General features: G+C 47.0%; 1 protein-coding gene across 8 annotated transcripts in view; it reads left to right on the top strand.

Annotated features, from left to right (window-relative positions):
- The window catches only part of tns1b (tensin 1b), a 392,135-nt gene that overhangs the window by 152,775 nt on the left and 214,242 nt on the right, over positions 1–25,118 (top strand). For 5 of the 8 annotated variants that reach the window (XM_063051466.1, XM_063051470.1, XM_063051471.1 and 2 more), the window contains one exon: positions 12,673–12,714. The exons of 2 other annotated variants lie outside the window; for them this stretch is intronic. In XM_063051466.1, the coding sequence (XP_062907536.1) occupies positions 12,673–12,714 (42 nt within the window). Of the gene's footprint in view, positions 1–12,672; positions 12,715–15,860; positions 16,190–25,118 lie in introns of those variants that run through there. One more of the 8 variants, XM_063051472.1, reaches the window with a different exon arrangement.

The following is a 25,118-nucleotide window of genomic DNA, read 5'->3' as shown; positions in this document are numbered from 1 at the left end:
TGTGTTGCAACAGTGGTGTGCAGAAAAGCATCTCTAAACACAACACGTCAAACCTTGAAGTGGTTGGGCTATAGCAACCGAAGACCACAAACATACGGTGAATCAGGCTGATCCTGTAAGTATCATTGGGCTCTCCTGGGGAATGAAGGCTGCGTCTGCTGTTCGTGACGGGTTACTGTCTGTGTAGTGACTGCTCTGCTTACTCATCTCAGAGATCAGGCTCAGGAGGCACATTGTGACTCAGACCCCAGTTTAGAGTCTTCGTTTTTCTCATCCCTGAGTATAAATTCCCACGCCCACCATAACTGTCAGAGTATAGGAGTAGGAATGTTGCATAGGCTGTTGGTGGGGCCATATTTGGAGTACTGTCAGCAGCTTTAGTCACCCTGTTATGGAAATGACGAGGTTGAGCTTGGAAGAATGAGGTAAACATTTACAAGGATGTTGTCAGGACTAGAAGTTTTGAATATAGGGAGAGGTTGGCCATGCTTGGGCTTTATTCTTTGGCCTGTAGGAGAGCAAGAGATAGCCTTGTAAAACCATAAGACATAGCAGCAGAATTAGGCCATTTGGCCCATCGAGTCTGCTCTTCCATTCCATCATTGCTGATTTATTATCCCCTTCAACCCCATTCTCCTGCCTTCTCCCCATAACCTTCAACGCCCTTACTAATCAAGAGCTTCTCAACCTCTGCTGTAATGACTTGGCCTCAACAACCATCCATTGCAATAGATTCCACAGATTCACTGCTCTCTGGCCAGATAAATTCCTCCTCAGCTCTGTTCTAAAGATATGTGTTTCTATTCTGCAGCTGTGCCCTTTGCTCCTAGACTCTCCCACTATAGGAAACACCCTCTCCACGTCCACTCTATCTAAGCCTTTCAGGTCTAGCCTAACTCCATCTACAGGCCTACAGGCTTCTCTAGGCCAGAAGAAGAGATAATTGGTGAAGAGAATGAAGAATGAGATGGGGAAAATTATTTTACGTAGATTTTGTTGGGAAACTGGAAGGTACCACCTGTAGATGAGGTGGAGGTGGGTATCATTGTGGCCTTAAAGAGGGAATTGGATTTATACATGGTGAGGGAAATTTGGAGAAAGGCGAGGGTAAAGGTGATTGGTTGTTTTGTTGTTGCTTGTGTTGTTCTTCTGAGTATTATGGACCTGCTATGTTGGGACTGGAATGTGTGGCAAGACTTGCAAGCTCTATGTCATTATGTTGTGTTGGCTGTTGACACAAGCAATGTGTTTCACTGCATGTCTCAATGTACATGTGATAAATAAATCTGAAATGCTAAGCTTCAACTCTCTGATGGTGCTTGGTGTCCAGAATCAGAATCTACCTCTTTGGTTGGCTATTGCCCACCACTCTACAAGGAGGCCCTTGGGGTCCACGTCCGTAGGTCCCTCAAAGTTGCCATGCAGGTTGATAGGGTGGTTAAGAAGATGTATAGTGTGTTGGCCTTCGATAGTCGGGGGATTGATTTCAAGAGCCATGAGTTATAGGAAGGATGTGGAAGGTTTCGAACTGCTCCCTGGATTAGAGAACATGTTTTCTGAGGATAGGTTGAGTAAACTCGGGCTTATCTGTTTAGAGTGAAGGAGAATAAGGTGACTTGATAGAGGTGTACAAGATGATAAGAGGCAAAGATCAAGTGGACAGCAAGAGACATTTTCCCAGGGTGGGGATGGCTAATATGAGAGGGCAGAATTTTAAAGTGATTGGAGGAGAGTATAGGGGGATGTCAGAGGTAAATTTTAATATGGTGGGCGAGAGAGTTGTGGGTGTGTAGAACGCCCTGCCAGGGGTGGTGGTAGAGGCAGATACATTAGGGATATATGAGAGACTCTTAAATAGGCATATAGATGATAGAAAATGGAAAGGACATGTAGGAGTGAAGGGTTAGATTGATCTTGGAGTAGGTTAAAGTATTGGCAGAACATCCTGCTCTAAAGGGCCTGTAATGTGCTGTAACGTTCTATGTCTGAATCTTCAGGGTGGAGGAAGGTATCACCGTGGCCTTGATGAGGGAATTGGATTTGTACAGGGTTAGGAAAATCTGCATACCCTGGAGAAAGGGCTGGTTGGCGGAATTGAATTGGACTAGAAAAGAGTCAGTATGGATACAATAGGCCAAATGGCCTCCGTCTTTGCTGTAATTGTCCTATGGCATCAGTAGATTAATAATCCAAGGCAGACCAGCTAAGGCCAAAAAAATAAATCCAAGCCAATCAGAGTCAAGTTCGCCCAAGTGATGAGTCGGTGCATGCTAACACTGGATGCCAGGCCGAAGGGATGGGCAGCTCGAGTCAGTGGGAGCGAGGTGCTGCTCGTCAGGTCAGATAAGGTGAAACCAGGCATGGCAGACATGGGTGCGGGCGGAGTCCGGGTGGATAATAGCCAGACCAGCGGCTCGAATCTTCCTGCCTTCTGAGTTACAAGCACCACTGAGGGTGCCTTTGCCCGAAGTGACCCCAGAGCCGCACCTGTGACCCTAGAGGTGGCTCAATGTACGTGTGAGCTCAGGGGAGAGGCTTGATCAGAGGGGGGTAAAGTTCAAGAAAGCAAAGATAGTGCTCAAAAAGACAATGAGGCAGCAATATCTCAAATAACTGCATGCCAGCTGGAACCAAATCGATGTGAAGGGAGGGTGGGGAACCCTTAATATACACTCCGGAAAATACTACCCAATGGCATATAGCCATCCATTTCTGGGTGGGTTGAAGGAATGAAGCAGGCAGATGAGGGCATTGTGGAGGCAGCTGGTGAGGCCTGGGTAGATTTACTCTAATTATATATAAAGGAGAGTGTGGGTGCGTGGAATGCACTGCCAGCAACGGTGGTAGAGGCGGATACAATAGGGTCTTTTAATAGGCTCCTATACAGGAACATGGAGCTTAGAAGGATAGAGGGCTATGTGGTAGGGAAATTCTAGCCAGAGTAGGTTACATGGTTGGCACAACATTGTGGGCTGAAGGGCCTGTAATATGCTGTAGGTTTCTATGTTTCTATGAAAGGAAACAGAGATATTCCTGGTAGAAATTGAGTTCAAGAATTGGGAAGTTAAGTTGCAGCTTTATCAAAGGCCATATCTGAAGTATAGCGTTTAGTTCTGGTCATCCCCATTACCAGGAACGATGCGGAGGCTTTGGAGAGGGTGCAGAAGGCATTCACTAGAATGCTGCCTGGATTAGAGGGCATATGCTATAAGCGGCTGGAAAAACTTGGTTGTTTTCTCGTGCAGGCAGAGGGGGGAGGTTCATGAAAGACACAGCCAGAGTAGATAGCTGGTGTCTTTCTCCCAGAGTGGAAATATCTAATAGGCAGAGGGCATGCATTTGAGCTGAGCAGGGTAAGTTCAAAGGAGGTGTGAGGAGTAAGTTTTTTAAACAGTGGGTGCCTGGATTGTGCTGTCAGGGGTAGTGGTGGAGTCAGGTGTATTAGAGTCTTCTAACAGGCTCAGAGAGACACATGAGTGTGCAGAGAATGGAGTGGGATGGATTTGGGTAGGCAGAACGGATTAATTTAGTTAGGTTTTAGGTACTAGTTTAATTAGTTCAGCACAAAATTGTGGGCTGAAGGGCCTGTTTCTATGATGTTCTATGTTCCGTGTTCAGTGTTACATGTTCTATGTTCCATGTTGAGGTTTACCGCGATGAGATGCCATGGAGTTCTCAGAGGGTGTTGGGCTTGGGGTTTACAAGAGGTTTTACAAGGGTTTATTTCTCAATAAAAATGAGGAGGAACTGCCAATCTAGACCCACCCTACAGGAGGGTGAAGAGCATAGAGAGAAGGCGGCAAAGGGAAGATATGGGAGCCACGAAGAAATAGCAGGTAGTGCTGCTGCTTCACAGCACCAGAGACGCTGGTCAATCCCGACATCGGGTGCTGTCCGTGTGGCATTTGCATGTTATTCCTGGGACTGACTGGATTTCCTCTGCTTTCTTCCCTCATCCCAAAGGTGTGTGGTTTTGTTAATTGAAGGTGTCACTTTGGAGGAAAGTATAAGAGGGGATGTCAGAGGTCGGTTTTATTTCACAGAGGGTGATGACTGTGCGGAACACCCTGCGGGGGATAGTGACGGAGCCAGATACGTTAGCAGCATTTACGAGACTCTTATATAGGCATGGATGGTAGAAAAATGGAGGGGTAAGTGGGAGGAAAGGGTTAGATTGACCTTGGAGTAGATTAAAAGTTTGGCATAGCATTGTGGGCCAAAGGGCCTGTACAGTGTTGTGAAGTTCTATGCACATTGAGACATCTTGTGAAATGTGTTGTTTTTATAATACAACAAAATATAACAAAGGAAACCCCAAGGTTGTTTTCTAAAATGCACAAAGATTGAGAATGAAACCATGGCCTGTCTGAGGCCGAGACAGTCTGGAGCTGGGCGATGCGGGGTTGTTTCCAAATGAATAATTTGCGCTGGACTTTTATAAACAAAGGAACAGTGTAGAGATTGTGGCAGGGAGGAGGACTATCGGATGGGGTAAGCTAAGAAAATGTGCCAGTCAAAGTTTGAAGTTAAAAAGTTCAAAGTAAATTTATTATCAAAGTACACATATGTTAGCATGTACAACCCTGAGATGTCATCTTCTTGCGGGCATTCACAGTAAATACAAGAAGCACAGTAGAATCAATGAAAGACCGCACCCAACAGGAAAGACTAATAACTAATGTGTAAAAGGCAACACACTGTGCAGGTACTAAAAAGAAAGAAAATAAAATAAATAATAGCAATAATAATAAATATAAAGGCAATAAATATTGAGAACATGAGATGACGCGTCCTTGAAAGTGAATCCATAGGTTGTGGAATCAGTTCAGCGAGAGGGTGAGTGAAGATGAGTAAAGTTGCTCCCTCTGGTTCAAGCGCCTGATGGTTGATGGTTCCTGAACCTTGTGGGGTGGTCCTGAGGCTTCTGTACCCCCTTTTTGATAGCAGGAGTGAGAAGAGAGCACGGCCTAGGTGGTGGGGGTCCTTGATGATGGACGCTGCTCTCATGAGACGGCGCTCCTTGTAGATGTGCTCACATTTTGGGGAGGGCTTTATGATGGACTGGGTTATATCCACAGCAGCGAGATGTCTCCAGGGTCGTGAGTGAAGCAGAGGGAACTCCTGGTGGTAACTCTGACCATCGTTTTCTAGCCCTCCCTTGCAGACTGACTGCTCACGAAGACCCAGCTTTGTTAATGGGAGAGTGTTGACTGAGGAGGAGTTGGTCATGCAGGATAACCCCAAGGGTGGGGAAATTATTGGAAACAGATTCAGATTCAGATTTAGATATCGCATATACATGGAAACATAGAGTGAAAATGTCATTTGTGTTAACAACCAACACCACCTAAAGATGTGCGAGTGTTGCCAACATAGCACAGTCAATATAACACAGTCAATATAACACGGTCAACATAGCACGGTCAATATAGCATGATCAACATAGGACGGTCAATATAGCATGGTCAATATAGCACGGCCAATATAGCATGATCAACATAGGACGGTCAATATAGCATGGTCAACATAGCACGGTCAATATAGCATGGTCAATATAGCATGGTCATTATAGCATGGTCAATATAGCATGGTCAATATAGCACAGCCAACATAGCATGGTCAATATCGCATGGTCAACATAGCATGGTCAATATAGCATGGTCAATATAGCTTTGTCAACATAGCACGGTCAATATAGCATGATCAACATAGGACGGTCAATATAGCATGGTCAGTATAGCACGGCCAATATAGCATGATCAACATAGGACGGTCAATATAGCATGGTCAACATAGCACGGTCAATATAGCATGGTCAACATAGCACGGTCAATATAGCATGGTCAATATAGCATGGTCATTATAGCATGGTCAATATAGCATGGTCAATATAGCATGGTCAATATAGCACAGCCAACATAGCATGGTCAACATAGCATAGTCAATATAGCATGGTCAATATAGCTTTGTCAACGTAGCACGGTCAATATAGCATGATCAACATAGGACGGTCAATATAGCATGGTCAGTATAGCACGGCCAATATAGCATGATCAACATAGGACGATCAATATAGCATGGTCAACATAGCACGGTCAATATAGCATGGTCAATATAGCATGGTCATTATAGCATGGTCAATATAGCATGGTCAATATAGCACAGCCAACATAGCATGGTCAATATCGCATGGTCAACATAGCATGGTCAATATAGCATGGTCAATATAGCTTTGTCAACATAGCACGGTCAATATAGCATGATCAACATAGGACGGTCAATATAGCATGGTCAGTATAGCACGGCCAATATAGCATGATCAACATAGGATGGTCAATATAGCATGGTCAACATAGCACGGTCAATATAGCATGGTCAATATAGCATGGTCATTATAGCATGGTCAATATAGCATGGTCAATATAGCATGGTCAATATAGCACAGCCAACATAGCATGGTCAACATAGCATAGTCAATATAGCATGGTCAATATAGCTTTGTCAACGTAGCACGGTCAATATAGCATGATCAACATAGGACGGTCAATATAGCATGGTCAGTATAGCACGGCCAATATAGCATGATCAACATAGGACGATCAATATAGCATGGTCAACATAGCACGGTCAATATAGCATGGTCAATATAACATGGTCATTATAGCATGGTCAATATAGCACAGTCAACATAGCATGGTCAATACAGCACAGTGAATATAGCACGGTCAATATAGCACAGTCAATGTAGCATGGTCAATATAGCACGGCCAACGTAGCATGGTCAATATAGCACGGTCAATCTAGCACGGTCAGCATAGCACGGTCAATATAGCATGATCAACATAGCATGGTCAATATAGCATGATCAACATAGCACGGTCAAAGTAGCACGGTCAATATAGCACGGTCAATATAGCACGGTCAATATAGCACTGTCAATATAGCATGGTCAATATAGCATGGTCAATATAGCACGGTCAATATATCACGGTCAATATAGCACGGTCAATATAGCATGATCAACATAGCACGGTCAATATAGCACTGTCAATATAGCATGGTCAATATAGCATGGTCAATATAGCATGGTGAATATAGCATGGTCAATATAGCACGGTCAATATAGCACGGTCAATATAGCATGGTCAATATAGCACGGTGAATATAGCATGGTCAACGTCGCATGGTCAATAAAGCACGGTCAATATAGCATGGTCAACATGCTCAGCAGAACAACACAGGCAGCAACAACAAGTCACGACAACAACAATAAAGCAGGCCCTTGCACCATTCTGCCCAATAAGTCTGAGCGTCCTCCTAACCAACTGCACTACAACTGATCAACATCAACCATTCCATTCTCTGTGCATTGATCTATCTTACGTAGCCTGAAAGCACCTTCAACCAGGCTCAAGAACAGCTTCTATAAGACTAGACATAGAGTCTTAAAGTGATAGAGAAAGCACCTGCTTCTCTGTAATCCATTTATGTAGGGTACATGACCTCACTGCTGATTTGCTTCAGTTCTATGGACTCTGTGATCCCCTATGTAAATACAGATGCAAAAATTCCATTTAAAAGACTATAAGACATAGGAGGAGAATTAGATACAAGAGCTTCTTCAGATACTGGAAACACACACAAAATGCTGGAGGAACTCAGCAGGTCATGCAGCATCTATGGAAATGAATAATTAGTCAAACTTTCAGGCCAAGACCCTCCATCAGGACTGGATAGGGAGGAGGAAGAAGCCAGAATAAGAATGTGGGAGGAGGGGAAGGAGTACAAGCTAAAAGGTGAGAGGGAGGGTGGGTATGTGGGGGGAGGACGATAAAGTGAGAAGATTGGAGGGAATAGGTGGAAGAGGTAAAGGGTTGAATAAGAAGAAATCTGATAGGAGAAGAGAGAAGGAGAGAGGGAGAGAGGGAAGGAGAAGGGGCACCACGGCCGGGTGATAGGCAGGTGAGGAGAAGAGAAGAGGTGAGAGGGGAGAATTACCAAAAGTTAGAGAAATCAATATTCACATCATCAGGCTGGAGGCGACCCTGACGGAAAATGAGATGTCACTCCTCCAATCTGAGAGTGGCCCTCATTGTGGCAGTAGAGGAAGCCATAGATCGACATACCAGAATGGGAATAAAGATTGGAATTAAAATGGCTGGGCACTGGAAAATCCTGCTTGTTGTGGACAGAGCCAAAGGTGATTGACAAAGTAGTCCCCCAGTCTACGCCGGGTCTCACAAATGTCAAGGAGGCTGCACTAGATACAGTGGATGACCCTGACAGTCTTGTTGCCTCACTGTTTGGGACTCTGAATGGAGGTGAGGGAGGAGGTGTAGGGGTAGGTGTAGCACTTCTTCAGTTTGCAGGGATAAATGCCAGGAGGGAGATCAGAGGGAAGGGATGAATGGACTAGAGAACCATGGAGAGAGAGATCCTGCAGAAAGTGGAGAGCAGGGTGGGGAAGGATATTTCAATATTCAGTAGGTTTGATGGCTCTGGGCATGTACTTGCAGGAGTTTAGTTCTTCTAAATGCCAGCGGCTATGGTCCCAGAGCCATCAACTGCTCAAGATCTAAAATCTCCCCCCATCTCTCTAGGCCCCATGCATATGACCACTCTTAAATGATCCTTCTTGATCTTACAATTGGAAGATAATGCCACTGGAGATGCCATTGGAAGATACCATTGGAAAATGATTCTAGTGAGCTAGTATTGGGGGACAAAAAGATGGCAGATAAACTTAATGAGTACTTTACATCTACCTTCACTGTGGAAGGCACTAACAGTGTGCCAGAGGTCCATGAATGTCAGGGAGCATGAGTGAATGCCCTTGATATTACAAAGGAAAAAGTGCTAGGCAAACTCAAAGGTCTGAAGGTGGATAAGTAACCTGGACCAGATGGGCTACATCCCAGAGTCCTGAGAGAGGTTGTTGAAGAGATAGCAGATGCATTGGTTATGATCTTTCAAGAATCACTTGACTCTGGCATGGTCCTGGAGGACTGGAAGATTGCAAATATCACTCCACTCTTTAAGAAGGGAGAAAGGCAAAAGAAAGGAAATTTTAGGCCAGTTAGCTGAACCTCAGGGGTTGGGGAAGTGTTGAAGCCTATTATTAAGGATGAGGTTTCGGGGTACTTGGAGACTAATGATAAAATAAGCCAAAGTCAGCATGGTTTCTGTAAAGGGAAATCTTGCCTGACAAATCTGGTAAAGTTCTTCGAGAAAGTAACAAGCAGGGTGGACAAAGGAGAGGCAGTGGATATCATGGATATGGGAATGGCTGACAGGCAGGAGGCAGCAAGTGGGAATAAAAGGGGCCTTTTCTGGTTGGTTGATGGTGACTAGTGGTGTTCCTCAGGTCAGTAGTGGAACTGCTGCTTTTCAAATTATTTATCAGTGTTTATTTATTATTTATCAGATAATGGAATTGATGGCTTTGTGGCAAAGTTTGTGGATGATATGAAAATAGGTGGAGGGGTAGTTAGTGCTGAGGAAGCAATGCGATTGCAGTAGACTTAGACAAATTGGAAGAATTGGCAAAGAAGTGGCAGATGGAATACAATGTTGGGAAATGTATGATAATGCATTTTTGTAAAAGGAACAATATTGTGGACTATTATCTAAATTGGCAGAAGGTTCAAACATCAGAGGTGCAGAGAGACTTGGGAGTCCTCGTGCAAGACTTCCAGAAGGTTAATTTACTGGTTGAAGAAGGCAAATGCAATGTTGGCATTTATTTCAAGGGGAATAGAATATAAAAGCAGGGAGATAATGCTGAGTCTTTATAAGACAATTAAAATTAAAATTTTATTTCCACTTCCCAATCCCATTTTCAGGATAAGTCCATATTTAGGTTGGAGGAACAACGTCTTATATTCTGTTCGGGTAGCCTCCAACCTGATGGTATGAACACCGATTTCTCAAACTTCTAATAATGCCTACCCCCTCCCTTCACCATTTCCCATCCCTTTCTCCCCCTCTCATGTTATCTCCTTGCTCACCCATTACTTCCCCCTGGTTCTCCTTCCCCGCATCCTTTTTTTCTCTTCCGTGGCCCTGTCTCTTTCACCAATCAGCTTCTCAGCTTTTTGCTTCATCCCTCCACCTCCAAGTTTCGCCTATTGCCTGGCGTTTCTCTCTCCCCTCCCCCAACCTTTCAAATCTACTTCTCAGCTTTTTTTCTCCAGTCCTGCCGAAGGGTTTCAGCCCGAAACGTCGACTGTACTTTTATCCATAGATGCTGCCTGGCCTGCTGAGCACCTCCAGCATTTTGTGTGTGTTGGAGTGTTGTCAACAGTTTTCGGCCCCAAATCTCAGAAAGGATATGTTGTCATTGGAGAGAGTCCAGTGGAGGTTCACAAGGATGATTCCAGGAATGAAGAGGTTAATATATGAGTAGCATTGGGCAGCTTTGGGCCTGTACTCACTGGAATTTAGAAGAATGTTGGGGGGGGTTGCTATCTCTTTGAAACCTACCGAATGTTGCAAGAACTAGACAGGGTGGATGTGGAGAGGATGTTTCCTATGGCGGGGTATCCAGAACTAGAAAGCACAGCCTCAGAATTGAGTGGCGACTTTTTAGAACAGAGGTAGGATTTTTTTAGCCAGGGAGTAGTAAATTTATGGAATGCTCTGCCGCAGACTGCGGTAGAGGCCAAGTCCGTGGGTATATGAAAGGTGGAAGTTGATCTTTTCCTGATTGGTCAGCGCGTCAAAGGATATGGCGAGAAGGCAGGTGTGTGGAGTTCGGAGGGATCCGGGATCAGCGATGATGGAATGGTGGAGCAGACTCAATGGGCTGAATGGCCTAATTCTGCTCCTATGTCTTGTGGTCTTATGGTCTAATATTCAGGAATGATAATGAACCATTTCCCAAATTTCCAGGAATAGAAATGACTCACCACTGGGAAAGGAGAGATCAGTTTGTGCAGGCAGGGTTAAAGAGAAGGGCAGGTCTGGTCACGGTGATTGGACATTTTGTGGAGCTTTGATGGAGTTTCGCTGTGAGAGTGGTGACTGACGCAGATTTGTGGCCACCAGTTGTGTGGACAAGTTGGCCAGATGATCTGTGCCCATGCTAGCTCACTCTGTGATCTGTGTCATTTAATGAGTTCCCACACAGAAGGTTATGAAATCCAAAGGGTGGAACTTGGTTAGAAAGTTAACTTGGTACAAGCTGGATCCACTAGCGTAGCATTTAGCATTTAGCTTTACGGTCCCACCAACCTGCATTCAATTCCCGCTATAGCTTTCCATTGATTCTATTGTATTGCTTTGTTCAGCAGTGAATGCTGGCAAGAATGAATCTCAGGGGTGTATATGGTGATATATACATGTTCTTTGATAATAAGTTGACTTTAAACATTGAGCTGTCTGTAAGGAGTTTGTACGTTCTCCCCATGGCCACTTGGGTTTCCCCCATGTGCTCCAGTTTCCTCCCACAGCCCAAAGACGTACAGATTAGGAAGGGTAGGTTGTGGACTGGCTATGCTGGCGCCAGAAACTTCGTGACAATTGTGAGCTGCTCCTGTCACGTTCTTGGACTGTGTTGGTGGTTGATGCAAAATGACGTATTTCACTGTGTGTTGGACGTACGTGTCACAAGTAAAGGTGATCAGGTGGAGGGTCTCGGCCTGAAACACTGCCTGACCTGCTGAGTTCCTCCAGCATTGACAAAGAGAGCTAATCTTTACTCTTTATAGATGTTCTGGTGTCCGGCTGTCTTCATTGTATTTTCACACTTGTTACAACACTGGCGGCCTTTCCATGTTGGTTCAGGTCAGTTTCGGAATCAATGCCCATTCCAGGGACAAAGCCAGTTCCAGACTGGAGTGTGTCACGCACAATGTTTTAATGCCCCACTCCCCTGAAACCCAAGGGCTCACGTCAAGCTCGTGTGGTTTAAGGTGACGCGGGAGTGTAGCGGTTAGATTAGCGCCATTGCAGCGGCAGTGACTTGCGCTCAGTTCCCGCTGCTGTCCGTAAGGAGTTTGTACGTTCTCCACATGGCCGCCAGGTGCTGCTTTTTCCTCCCATGTTCCAAAGACGTGCGGGTTAGTAGGTTAATTGCTTACATGGGCGTAATTGGACAGCATGGGCTCAGTGGGTCAGGGGGGCCTGTTACCATGCTGAATCACTAAGAAGGTAACATACACAGTAGAAACCCCTGTGCCCCCTGGAATGATGACCTCCCATGTACGGAGTTAGATCCCGGTTGGATGAGTAACTTGCGTTGGTCACTAGGCTCCCCAAGTCCAAGGTCACGTTCAGTTTATTGTCATTCCACCGTATACTGCCAAACGAAACAACATTCCTCTGGACCAAGATGCACAACATAGTACTTATAACTCATGCGTAAAGTAACAGTTCCACTAGCAAATTAACAAATAATAAGGTGCATTTATGACACAAGTTAAAAAGGAAACAGGATAACGCTGCTGGCGGTGACAGCTGGGTGATGGCAGGGGTTTCAGACGTCCCATGGCCAGGGGTAGAAGCTGTTTCCCATCCGAACGGATGCTCATCATCTCGGATGAAGTATCTCCTTCAGCCCGGGGTTCTCCCCTTGTCCAGTCACGTTGCAACTCGGCTTCTGGTGTTCTGGCTGTTCGCGGTAAATGTCTCGCAGGAACATCGGTCTCAAACCAATGTGCTCTTTCTCTCCAGCCCTCCAGTGCCACGGTCCCACTCAACCATGTAGGCAGCACAGTGAGTACACTCCATTCAAATCTCGTCTTCCTCCTCCGTGGGCAGCACGGTAGCAGAGCGGCTGGTGCATTCCTTTGCTGCGTTAGCAATTGCCGATCGGGCTTCGAGTCCAGCCGCTGGCAAGGAGTCTGCACGTTCTCCCCATGACAGCGTGGGTTTCGTCCGGGTGCCCTGGTTTCCTCCCACAGTCCACGTTCTCCCCATGACAGCGTGGGTTTCTGCCGGGTACCCTGGTTTCCTCCCACAGTCCACGTTCTCCCCATGACAGCGTGGGTTTCGTCCGGGTGCCCTGGTTTCCTCCCACAGTCCACGTTCTCCCCATGACAGTGTGGGTTTCGTCCGGGTGCCCTGGTTTCCTCCCACAGTCCACGTTCTCCCCATGTCAGCGTGGGTTTCCGCCGGGTGCCCTGGTTTCCTCCCACAGTCCACAGGTGTACGGGTCAGCAGGTTAATTGGTCACGTGGGTGTTAGCATGATGCTTCATGGCGCCAGCTATCCGGTTCAATTCCTGCCGCTGTTTGTAAAGAGTTTGCAGGTTCTGTCACCACGTGGGTTTCCTCCACATGCTCCGGTCTCTTCCTGCATTCCAAAGACGTACGTGTTAGTAAGTTGTGGGCATGCTATAGGCATGGCAACACTCACGGGCTGCCCCCAGCTGATTGTCGGACGGTGTTGGCTGGTCATTGATGCAAACGGCGCATTCAGCTGCCTGTTTCGATGTTTCAGTATGCAGATTCAGATTTATTTATAATATGTACGTCGAAACAGACAGTGTACATCGTTCGTTTCAGCCTGACGACGTGCTTGCTGGGGGCAGCTCGCGAGCTTCCAGCACCAACATAGCGTGCCTACAATGCCCGGCAGAACAGCACAAAATGTGACAAAGGAAGCTAAGGTTTAAAGATCTTTATATTTTTAATTGTCCCTCCTCGCCCCCACCCACCCCATCCTGACGGTGGAGTGTGTCTGTGTGTGTTGTCTGTAACAGGTTACAAACCAGTGACTGAAACCCTTTTGTTAGAATCAGCATCTCGTTTATTACCACTGACAAAATGTCATGGAATTTGTTGTTTTGTAGCAGTACAGTACAAGACACAAAAATGACTATAAATCACAAAATGAATACATAGTGCAAAAGAGGAATAATGAGGTAACCTTCATGGCTCATGGACAGTACAGAAGGCCGATGGCAGATGGGGAAGAAGACACTGACTGTGGGTCTTCAGGCTCCTGTACTCCCTCCCTGATGGTGGTCATGATCCCCGGCGATGTCCCGGAGTGCGAAACTCTGTAATGATGGAGGCTGCCATCTTGAGTCACTGCCTCTTGTAGATGTTACTGATGGTGGTGGAGGCTGTGCCCGCGGTGAGGGCTGTGCCCGTGGTGACTCTACAGCCTAGCTTTGGGACACCAGGCTGACGTGTCCTCCACAGCTGGTGTGGTGGAAAAATTTGTTCACGAGGGACACAACATCGGGCCAGATGCTCCGATGGAAGGGGAATTCAAGTCCTGTTTGCTTACGGGAATGGATACTGCAGCCCACAACCCAGGGCAGAGTGGAGTGCCTTACTGAAAGTCCAGGCCACCATTACCCCGGCAATGATTGCTGGGGCATAGGATTGGGATCTTGCTGTGTACACATTTTCTCCCAGTGGAACTCACTGGCTTCGATTTGGTTTCCTGAGCTGTTCAGCTTCCTGTGGTATGTTTAACATCCTTTATCTCCCTCCCTTCCTCCCTCAGCTACGGGCCCCCTCACTCCCTCAGACTGTGAGACTCCCCTTCTCTCCCACTATCTTCCCCTCTCCTCCTCCCTCCCTCCCTCAACTACGATCCCCTCCCTCTCACCTTCCCTCTCTCCCTCCTTCAGAATTTGAGATACCCCTCCCTGCTCAGCTGTGGGAAATCCCTCTCTCTCCCAGACTGTGAGACGCTCCACCCCTCCCTCTCTTTCTCCCTCAACTGTGGGACCCCACTCCTTCTCTCCCTCCCTCAAGATTTTAGATGCACTCTCCTTTCCTCAACTGTGGGATCCTGATGACTCCCTCAGATTGTGGAACTCCCACTCCCTCTCTTCCTCCCTCTCCCTCCCTCCTCCCCCACCCTCTCTCTCTCTCTCTCTCTTACACTCTCCCTGTCTCTCTCTCTCTCTCTCTCGCTCTCTCTCTCCATCTCTCTCTTTCTCTCTCTCTCTGTCTCTCTGTCTCTCTCTTTCTCTCTTGCGGGCACTCTCTCTCTCTCTCTCTCTCTCTCTCTCTCTCAAGCTTTTGGGCACCCTCTCCTTTCCTCAACTGTGGAACCCTGCTCACTCCCTCAGACTGTGGGACTCTCACTCCCTCTCTTCCTCCGGCTCTCCCCACTCTTCCCCTCCCACCTCCCTCTCTTCCACCCCCCCCACCTTCCCTCAACTGTGAAAACATTCCCTCAGACTGTAGGACTCCCCTTCCTCACTTGTAGAACTCTCTTTATCTCTCTATCCCCCTCAATCTGTAGGGCACCCCCCCTCAAACTATGGGGCAACTCCTTCCTCCCTCCTCCCTCAAGCCATTGAACAGCTCCTCTCTCTATCACTCAACCATGTCACACCCTCACTCCTTCAATCTATTGGACACTCCCTCCATCTCCCCAAACCGAGGAACCACGTCTACTAACCTCAGAAATCAATCCCCCTCCCAATCTCTCATGCTATCATCTGTGGGAACTCCCTCACTCACTCCTTCTCACATCCCTCCTCACCAGTGCCTCCCTCCTGGGGTCCTGCTCAGTTGCGGTAGGTCAGGGCTCCCGGCCAAGCCTACCTCCTGTCGCTGGGAGTGTGAGGCCAGACCTGTGTTTCAGCTGGTGGTGTCATCGCGCACTACAGTACAGAAACAGGCCATTCAGCGCATCTCGTTCATGTCAAGGTGCCTAGTCCCATCGACCTGCATCCGGACCACAGCCCTCCATACCCTTCCCGTCCGTGTACCCGTCCAAACTTCCCTTAAACTTTGAGTGTGCGGTGAAAGGGTTAAGGATTTTTCATTTCCTGTCCCTGATGGGATGTGTTTGCGAGGTGGTTCTGTAATGGCATTAGAAGCAGTCAGCTGATACACGCCTGACCCGAGACTTTGCTGGGTGTTGGGAAGGGAGGAGGGACGGTGCTGGGACCGAGGGGTGTTGGAGCAGTCTCGTAATTAACCCAGGCGGGGAAGAAAATGGGAGAGGAAGAAGGGACGGCTGCTGGTCGAGAGAGCCTGGGATGGACACTGGGCAATATGCTCCATGCAGTCTGTGTGCCCTGCTAAACATGATCAGTCTGTGGCTCCGAGATACGAAGCCTCAAGGCAGCCAGAGAGCACCTGGGGGAGAGGCGTCTGCTCCCTGACCCTGGGCTTGTAGATCAAGGCACAGAGACAACGAGAGAGAGAGAGACAGAGAGACAGAGAGAGAGAGAGAGATCATGTCCCGCAGATGGAGTTGGAAAGATATCTCACAGGTACTGGGACGGGGAGGGAGGGGATGGATGGGAGATGCATCTGGGATGGGTGTGGGAAGAGAGGGGCGGAGAAAGGGAGCGATAAGGAAGAAGGGAGAGAGAAGGAAGGTGAGAGGGAAGGAGGGGGTGGTGGTATGAGGGAATGGGGAGGGAAGGAGGAGGGTTGGCATGAGGGAATGGGGAGGGAAGGAGGCATATGAAGAAAAGGTGAGGTGCAGTCCGGGTGACGAACAGGGAGAGGGCAGAGAGCAGTGGGTGAGCGGGAGGGAGAAAGCTGCGAGAGAGAGGGAGAGAGAGAGAGAGTGAATCTGCAGCGGGAAACTCTGACCGACATATGGAAGACTTTAGCCGAGTTTTCCTGGCAGAGAACACTGAATGACTTTCCAAGTTTGGCTGCTCAGGATGAAGTTTCCAGGCTCCATCCCGGAGCGAAGTCTCAGCAGCCCCTCCCTGAGAGGCTTGACTCAGTGCCGGAGCCTCTCTCAGATGCTGAATGGCCCCCTTACTGGACATGCAGTTCACACTTACTGATGGAGGTGGGGTTCGGTGGGATAATTCGTGTCTGGGGATGGTGAGAGAGTGAAGCCAGAGGGTGAAGAAACAGCTACATGTCTTCTCTCTCTCTCTCTCTCTCTCTCTCTCTCTCTCCCTGTATGTCTGTGTATCTCTGTTTTTCTCTCCTTCTGTCTGTCTCTCTGTCTCTCCGTCGCTCTGTCTCTCTCTCTGTCTCTCCGTCTTTCTGTCTGTCCTCTCTCTCTTCTTTATCTGTTTCTGTGAATCTCTATCTCTCTCTCACTGTCTCTTCTTCTCTGTCTCTCTCTGTTTCTCTCTCTCTCTCTTTCTCTCCTCTCTCTTTGCCTCTGTCTCTCCCTCCTCTCTTTCTCTGATCTCTCTTCGCCTCTCTCCCTCTCTCCTCTCTCTTTCTTTCTCCCCTCCCTTTTCTCTCTCTATATATCACTTTATATATGTATCTGCAGTTTCCTTCCCCAGTCTGAAGACGTACCAGTCAGTAGTTAATTGGTCATTGAAAGTTGTCCCGTGATTCAGTTAGGGTTAAATTGGAGGATTGCTGAGCGGTGCCTCTCGAAGGGCTGAATGGCCTACTCCGTGCTGTATCTCGAAATAAATAAATAATAAGAGGCATGTGACACACAGCCCGCCCTAGTCTGTCCAGGGCTGCTGATCACATCGTTCCAAACTACGAACATGCCCCAGGGATGAGAATGGAGAAGTTCAGACTATGACTAGATCTCTTCCCACTAATTCCAAAATATAATTCAAACTCAATTCAGGTCGTTGGTTTAAGGTGAGAGGGTGAAAGTTCCAAAGAGTTGTGCGGGACAAGTTTTTTACACAGAGAGTGGTGGGTGCCCGGGTGGCAGTGCCACGCTTTACAGTGCCAGCGAGCAACAATCTGTGTTTAATTCACGCCGCTGTCTGCAAGGAGCTTGTATGTTCTCCCGGTGACTGCGTGGGTTTCCTCCGGGTGCCCTGGTTTCCTCCCACATTCAGACGTACGAGTCAGGGTTAGTAAGTCGTGGGCATGCTGTGGTGGCGCAGGAAGCTTGGCGACGTTCGTGGGCTGCCCCCGGCACATCCTCGAGCTGTGTTGGTCGTTGATGTAAACAACACATGTGACTGTATGTTTTGATGTTTCGGTGTTTGATTTACATGTGACAAATAAGGCTAATGTTTGAATCTTTGGTGGAGGTGTTTAAGTGGCTGTAGGGCAGGTGCATAGATGCGGGGGGAATGGGAAGATTGTGGTTAGCATAGAGATGATGGGCCAGAAGGCCTGTTCCTGTGCTGTACTGTACTGTTCTGTGTTAGAATATAGAACTGATAACACAGAACCTAGAACAGTACAGCACAGTACACACCCTTCGGCCCACAAAGTGTTGTGCAGACATTTTAAAATCAATCTAGCTCTTAGAGCCCTCTGTTCTTCTATCATCCATGTACCTATCTGAGAGTTCCTTGTATGTCCCAAATGTATGTGCCTCGACTCCTCACCACTCTGTGTGATAAAATCTTACCTCTGACACCCCCCTGAGACTTTCCTCCCAAATTCTTAAAGTCATGTCTCCTCATATTAGCCATTACCGCCCTGGGACAAAGTCTCTGGCCGTCCCCTCTGACAACTGCTGATAACTATAACCCTCTGGGTCAGTGAGGGTTAACCTCCTGTCTGTCATACTCTGCCCTGTTAACCCTTGCAGGGGTGTGGTTGTAGTGCGTTTCTGCTTCTTGATCAGTCTGGTGAGATCCTGGCGGGAGAGGTGTTGCACTCAGCTCGCCTGCCGTGCTCCCCAAGGACAGACAGCCCAAGGCATCAGCGGAAATGTACGCCCTTCTCCTTGCCGCGCGCTTGTCCCACAACACCAGCCCGGCCAGCAGAACCTTTCTCTCGTTGTCACCAGCCGGACGGCGAAAACCTGTCATTGTGAACGCAAGACGTTTAGCAGGTGCTGCAAATCTTGAGCAACACACGCGGAATGCTGCAGGAGCTAAACTCAGCAGGTCAAGCAGCATCTATGGAGAGGAACAAACGGTCGGTGTTTCGGGCCATTTAGGTCCAAGTGAAGCATCTCAGCTTGAGGTGTTGGCTGTTGATGGTTCTGTAGCAGTGGGCATTGAGGAAGGGCAGGGTGTCAGAGTTTAACTGATGAGCAGTCCTTCAGCACCGGTGTCTCAGACACTCAGTGACGTGCTGCTGGTGTTGAAGGGCACGGGATTGGAATGAGGTCAACAGGGGTTCTGTTTGGGGTCATAATACGCTGTGGGTCACCAGGAGAAATGTGGAATTAAATATATGGAATCAGAGTCAGAATCAGGTTTATTATCACTGGCATGTGACGTGAATTTGTTAACATAGCAGCTGCAGTTCAATGCAATACGTGATAATATAGAAAAAAAGCATAAATAAATTGGACAGTCATAGTGGGAGACCATTCTTCCCACTAAATCTATCAGTACCTGTAACAACTGACAAACTGCTTCGACCCCTGTAAATACTGACGCTTGCCCCATGACCCCTGTAAATACTGACCCTCTCCCCTTGACCCCTGTAAATACTGACCCTCTCCCTCTGACCTCTGTAAAACTGACCCCTCTCCCTCTGACCCCTATAAATACTGATCCTCACCCCTGACCCCTGTAAAACTGACCCTCTCCCCACGACTCCTGTTAATACTGACCCTCTCCCCTTGACTCCTGTTAATACTGACCCTCTCCCCTTGACCCCTGTAAAACTGACCCCCTCCCTCTGACCCCTGTAAAACTGGCCCTCTCCCTCTGACCCCTGTAAATACTGACCCTGTCCCTCTGACCTCTGTTAATACTGACCCTCTCCCCTTGACCCCTGTAAATACTGACCCTCTCCCCATGACATTTGTAAATGCTGACCCTCTCCCTCTGACCCCTGTAAAATGACCCTCTCCCTATGACCCCTGTAAAACTGACCCTTTCCCAATGACCTTTGTAAATACTGACCCTCTCCCTCTGACCCCTGTAAAACTGACCCTCTCCCTCTGACCCCTATAAATAGTGATCCTCACCCCTGAGCCCTGTTAATACTGACCCTCTCCCCTCTGACCCCTGTTAATACTGACCCTCTCCCCATGACCCCTGTAAAACTGACCCTCTCCCTCTGACCCCTGTAAATACTGACCCTCTCCCCATGACCCCTGTAGAACTGACCCTCTCCCTCTGACCCCTGTAAATACTGACCCTTTCCCCATGACTTTTGTAAATGCTGACCCTCTCCCTCTGACCCCTGTAAAATGACCCTCTCCCCATGACCCCTGTAGAACTGACCCTCTCCCTCTGACCCCTGTAAATACTGACCCTGTCCCTCTGACCTCTGTTAATACTGACCCTCTCCCCTTGACCCCTGTAAATACTGACCCTCTCCCTCTGACCCCTGTAAAATGACCCTCTCCCCATGACCCCTGTAAAACTGACCCTTTCCCAATGACCTTTGTAAATACTGACTCATTTTTTGTGACCTCATATGAATCAAAATCAGAGTCAGGTTTATTATCACTCTTGTCGGTGTTGAATATTTTGTTTTATGGCAGCAATGAGCACAATTCCTAGGATGTTACTGTGAGTTTACGTGTGTAAACCCTAGACAGGGCAACAGGAGAGCTACCAGGGATACTTCCATGATTAGGGAACACGTGTTATGAAGGTTGGTGGAGTGAGCTCGGGCTTTTCTCTCTGGAGTGAAAGGGGACCAAAGGTGATTTGAAAGAGGTGTACAAGGTGATTAGAGGGTTAGATTGAGTCTACAGCCAGAGACGTTTTCCCAGGGCCGAAATGGTTAATACGAGGGGGCATAATTTTAAGGTGATTTCAATAAATATAGGAGGATGTCGGCGGTTAAGTTTTTTACACGGGGAGTGGTGGGTGTGTGAGAGAGGCAGCTACATTAGGGGCATTTAAGAGACCCTCTGGATGATAGAAAACTGGGGGGCCATGTAGGAGGGAAGGGTTAGATTAATCTCAGAGTAGGTTGAAATGTCAGCACAGCATCACGGTCTGAAGAGCCTCTACTGTACTGTACTGTTCTGTGGTCTGTGTAAGTTACAAGAAATATTTCTAAAATATGTAAGTAGTGCAAAGAGAAAATGAAATAGTGAGGTAGTGTTCATGGGTTCACGGACTGTTTTGAAATCTGATGGTGGAAGGGAAGAAGCTGTTCCTAAACTGTTGAGTGTGTGTCTTCAGGCTCCTGTACCTCCTCCCTAATGGCAGCAATGAGAGGAAGGCATGTCCTGGATAGTGAGAGTCCTTAATGATGGATGCTGCCTTTCTAAGGCATCGCCTTTTAAAGAGAGTAGAGAGTAAATATTAACCCTCTCCCTGTGACCTCTTTAATTACTGACAGTCTCCCGCTGAGACAATATAAATATTTGCACACTCGATAAAAATGCTGTAAATGCTGACATTTTCCCAGTGAGCTCATTGTAAATAAGATTAATCTCCCTGTCAGCACCTAGAAATGTTGCATCCTCCCAGAGACGTGAGACATCCACTGTCCATTTCTCTTCACAGGTACTGCCCAACCCACTGAATTTCCCCAACATTTACTGTGTTTCCCCAACGTTTACCGTGATTCCCCCAGTTTAGTGTGTTTCCTCCAGTTTAGTGTGTTTCCCCCAAAGTTTAGTGTGTTTCCCCCAAAGTTTAGTGTGTTTCTCCAATGTTTAGTGTGTTTCCCCAATGTTTACTGTGTTTCCCCAACGTTTACTGTGATTCCCCCAGTTTAGTGTGTTTCCTCCAGTTTAATGTGTTTCCCCCAAGGTTCAGTGTGTTTCCCCCAATGTTTACTGTGATTCCCCCAGTTTAGTGTGTTTCCCCCAAGGTTCAGTGTGTGTTTCCCCCAAAGTTTAGTGGGTTTCTCCAACGTTTACTGTGATTCCTCTGCTGCTACAACCCCCACTCTCTCTATCTCTACGCCATTACACGCCCCACCTACTCCAGGTGTCCATCCTGTAAATCCTGCCTCAGCTGATCCCGGTACATCGACAGCTTTTCTGAAATAAGTCCACTTTATTCTAGATGTCCACACCAAAGCCCATGCTACTGTTGCACAGCCTCCCTAACTGTTTACCAGTTGCTCCAGCAACAGAAGATTCAATATGGAACATAGAACAGAACAGTGCAGCACAGAACGGCTCCTTCAGCCAATTCCAACCAGTATAAACCTGCTCTGTAATCAATCTAACCATTCCCTTGACACAGTCCATAATCCTCTACATTTTACTATTATTCATGTGCCCACCTGAAAGTTTCTTACATGTCCCTACTCTATCTGTATCTACTACCACCCCTGGCAGGGCATTCCACGCACCCACCACTCTCTGGGTTTTAAAAAAAAACTATCTCTGAAATCCCTTCTAAACTTCCCTACACTCTCTTTAAACAATGTCCAGTGTCCTGTAGTGTTGGCCATTGCTGCGCTGGGGAAAAGGCACTGACTATGCACTCTGTCTAGAACTCTAACTTTCTTTTATACTTTATCAAGTTGTCTTTCATACTTTGGTAAATTGGTTTATCATTGTGATACTGTACAATCACATGTTTATCATGTGATTCTTTGTGATTCAGTGAAGATTTGCCTTGCAAACTGTTCCTTCAGATCAATTCATCACCCAGTGTATTGAAGTAGAACAAAGGAAAACAATAACAGAAAGCAGGGTAAAGTGTTGCAGTTACAGAGAAAGTGTGGTGCAGGTGGACAATCGGGTGCAGGATTATAAGGAGGTAGATGGTGAGGTCAAGAGCCCACCTTAACGGACAAGAGTCTGATAGCGGTGGGATATGAAGACGATCTTGAGCATGGTGGTACGTGTGTTGTGCTCTTGTATCTTCTGCCCAATGAGGAGAGCATGTCTAGACAGAGACCATGGAGGGGAGACTGGTTCCTGTGATGTGCTGAGCTGCGTTCACAACTCTCTGCAGTTTTTTGTGGTCACGTGCAGAGCAGTTGTTGTACCAAACTGTGATGCATCCAGATAGGAAAGATAAAAACCTAGCTCGCTCAACTTATCCTTATAATCCAGGCAGCATCTTGGTAAATCTCCTTGGCACCCCCTCTAAAGCTTCCACATCTTTCCTATCAGGAGGGGGCAAGAACTGAACACAATACTCTGTGTGGTCTTTTGTAGAGCTGCAACGTTACCTCACAGCTCTTGAACTCAATCCCCCATCTAATGAAGGCCAACACACTTCCTTAACCATCCTATCAACTTGCGTGGCAACTTTGAGTGATTTGTGGACATGGACCCCAAGATCCCTCTGTTCCTCCACACTACTAGGAATCCTATCATTAGTCTTGTACTCAGCAAAGTTCCACCTTCCAAAATGAATTGCTTCACACTTTTCTATGTTGAACTCCATCTGCCATTTCTCAGCCGAGCTCTGCATCCTATCGATGTCCTGTTGTAACCTTCTCCACTGCACAACTCCACCAACCTTTGTGTCATCAGCAAACTTACTAACCTACCCTACTACTTCCTCATCCAAGTCATTTATAAAAATCACAAAGAGCAGGGGTTCTCATAACAGATCCCTGTGGAACACCGCTGGTCACAACCTCCATCTACTATATCCCTCTATGCTTCCATGGTCAAGTTAATTCTGCATCCCCACAGGCAAGTCTCCCTGGATCCCATGCCTCCTGACTTTCTGAATGAACCTACCATGGGGAATTTCAAATGCCTTACTGAAATCCATGCACTGCTCTACCTTCATCAATGTGTTTTGTCACTTCTTTGTAAAACACTGGCTCGTGAGGCATGACCTGCCCCTCACAAAGCCATGCTGACTGTCCCTAATCAGTCCATGCTTCTCCAAATGCTCTAAGTCCTGTCACTAAAAATCCTCTCAATTAGATTGCCCACTACTGAAATAAGACTCACTGGTCTATAATTATCCCTACTCCCTTTCCTGAACAAAGGAATAACATTTGCCACCCTCCAATCATCTGGTCCTGTCCTTGCAGCTACCTCTTCCCTCAAGTAACCTGGGGTATATCCCCTACAGCCCCTTGGACTTAACAGTCCAAGTGCTTTTCAGAAGTTCCAGCAAATCCTCTGTCTTAACCTCAACATATTCCAGCACAAGTCTGTTTTACACTGTCCTCACAAACATCAAGGTCCTTCTCACTGGGGACTAGAGAAGCAAAGTGTCCATTAAGGACCTCCTCACCTCCTTTGACTCCAGACACATGTTTCTTCTTTATCCATTGTCAGTCCCACCTATATATCAAACATTTTGTTCATCTCTGATATACAGTATATCTGGAGCATAGGAGAATGAGTGGGGATGTGATAAAGAGAGACAAAAGTATGAGGGGTATAGGCAGAATAAATGAGAGCAGACTTTTTCCACTGAGGTCGGGCGAGGCTAGGATTAGAAGCTGTAGATTAAGGGTGAAAGGTGAGATATTTAAAGGGAACCTGAGGGGGGGCTTCTTCACTCAGAGGGTGGTGAGGGTGTGGAACGAGCTGCCAGCGGTAGTGGTGGATGTGGGTTTGATTACAACACTGAAGAGATGTGAAGACTATGGTTCAGGTGCAGGTCGATGGGACTGGGGAGAACCTGGTTAGCACAGACTAGATGGGCTGAAGGGTCTGTTTCTGTGCTGTAGTGTTCTATGACTATAATGTTTTTTTTAGATTTCTCAATGACTTGATAAACATGTAACCTCTCTCTCTCTCTCTCCATCTTTCTCCTTCTTTATCTCTCTCTTAAATCTCAAAGAGGTTTGAAGATTTGGCACGTTATCTAAATCTTTGACAAACTTTGGTAAATGCACAGTGGGAGCATCACAGCCCGGTATGGAAACTCCAATGCCCAGGAAATGAAAAGTCCACAGAAAGTGATGGATAAGCTCAGTCCATCACAGACAAAATTTCCTCACCATTGAGTACTTCTACAAGGAGCACTGCCACAAAAAAGCAGCATCCATCATCAAGGACCCCACCATCCAGACCATGCTCCCTTCTCCCTACTACCATCAACCAGGAGGTACAGGAGCCTTAGGTCCCACACCACCTGGTTCATGAACAGTTGTTACCTACAACCATCAGGTCCTGAACTGATGTGTGTAACTTCATTCATTTCACCTCTGGGCTGATTCCACAACCTACAGACACTTTCAATGATCCTTTTCAACTCATATGTTCAGTATTATGTTATATTTGCACAATTTGATTTATCTGACACTTACTAAAAAGTAAATCAGTATAGTGCAGCAAAATATGAATCGGAAATCAGAAGATTGGGAAGCTTTTAAAAACCAACAAAAGGCAACTAAAAAGATATTAGGAGAGAAAAGATGAAATATGAAGGTAAGAGAGCCAATAATATCAAAGAGGATACCAATAGTTTTTATCGGATATATGAAGGGTAAAAGAGA

Source organism: Mobula hypostoma, chromosome 6 (assembly GCF_963921235.1).
Source record: "Mobula hypostoma chromosome 6, sMobHyp1.1, whole genome shotgun sequence".
NCBI classification, from domain to species: Eukaryota; Metazoa; Chordata; class Chondrichthyes; order Myliobatiformes; family Myliobatidae; genus Mobula; species Mobula hypostoma.
Note: the sequence above shows the minus strand (reverse complement) of the source record. Positions and strands in the feature narration are given on the sequence as shown.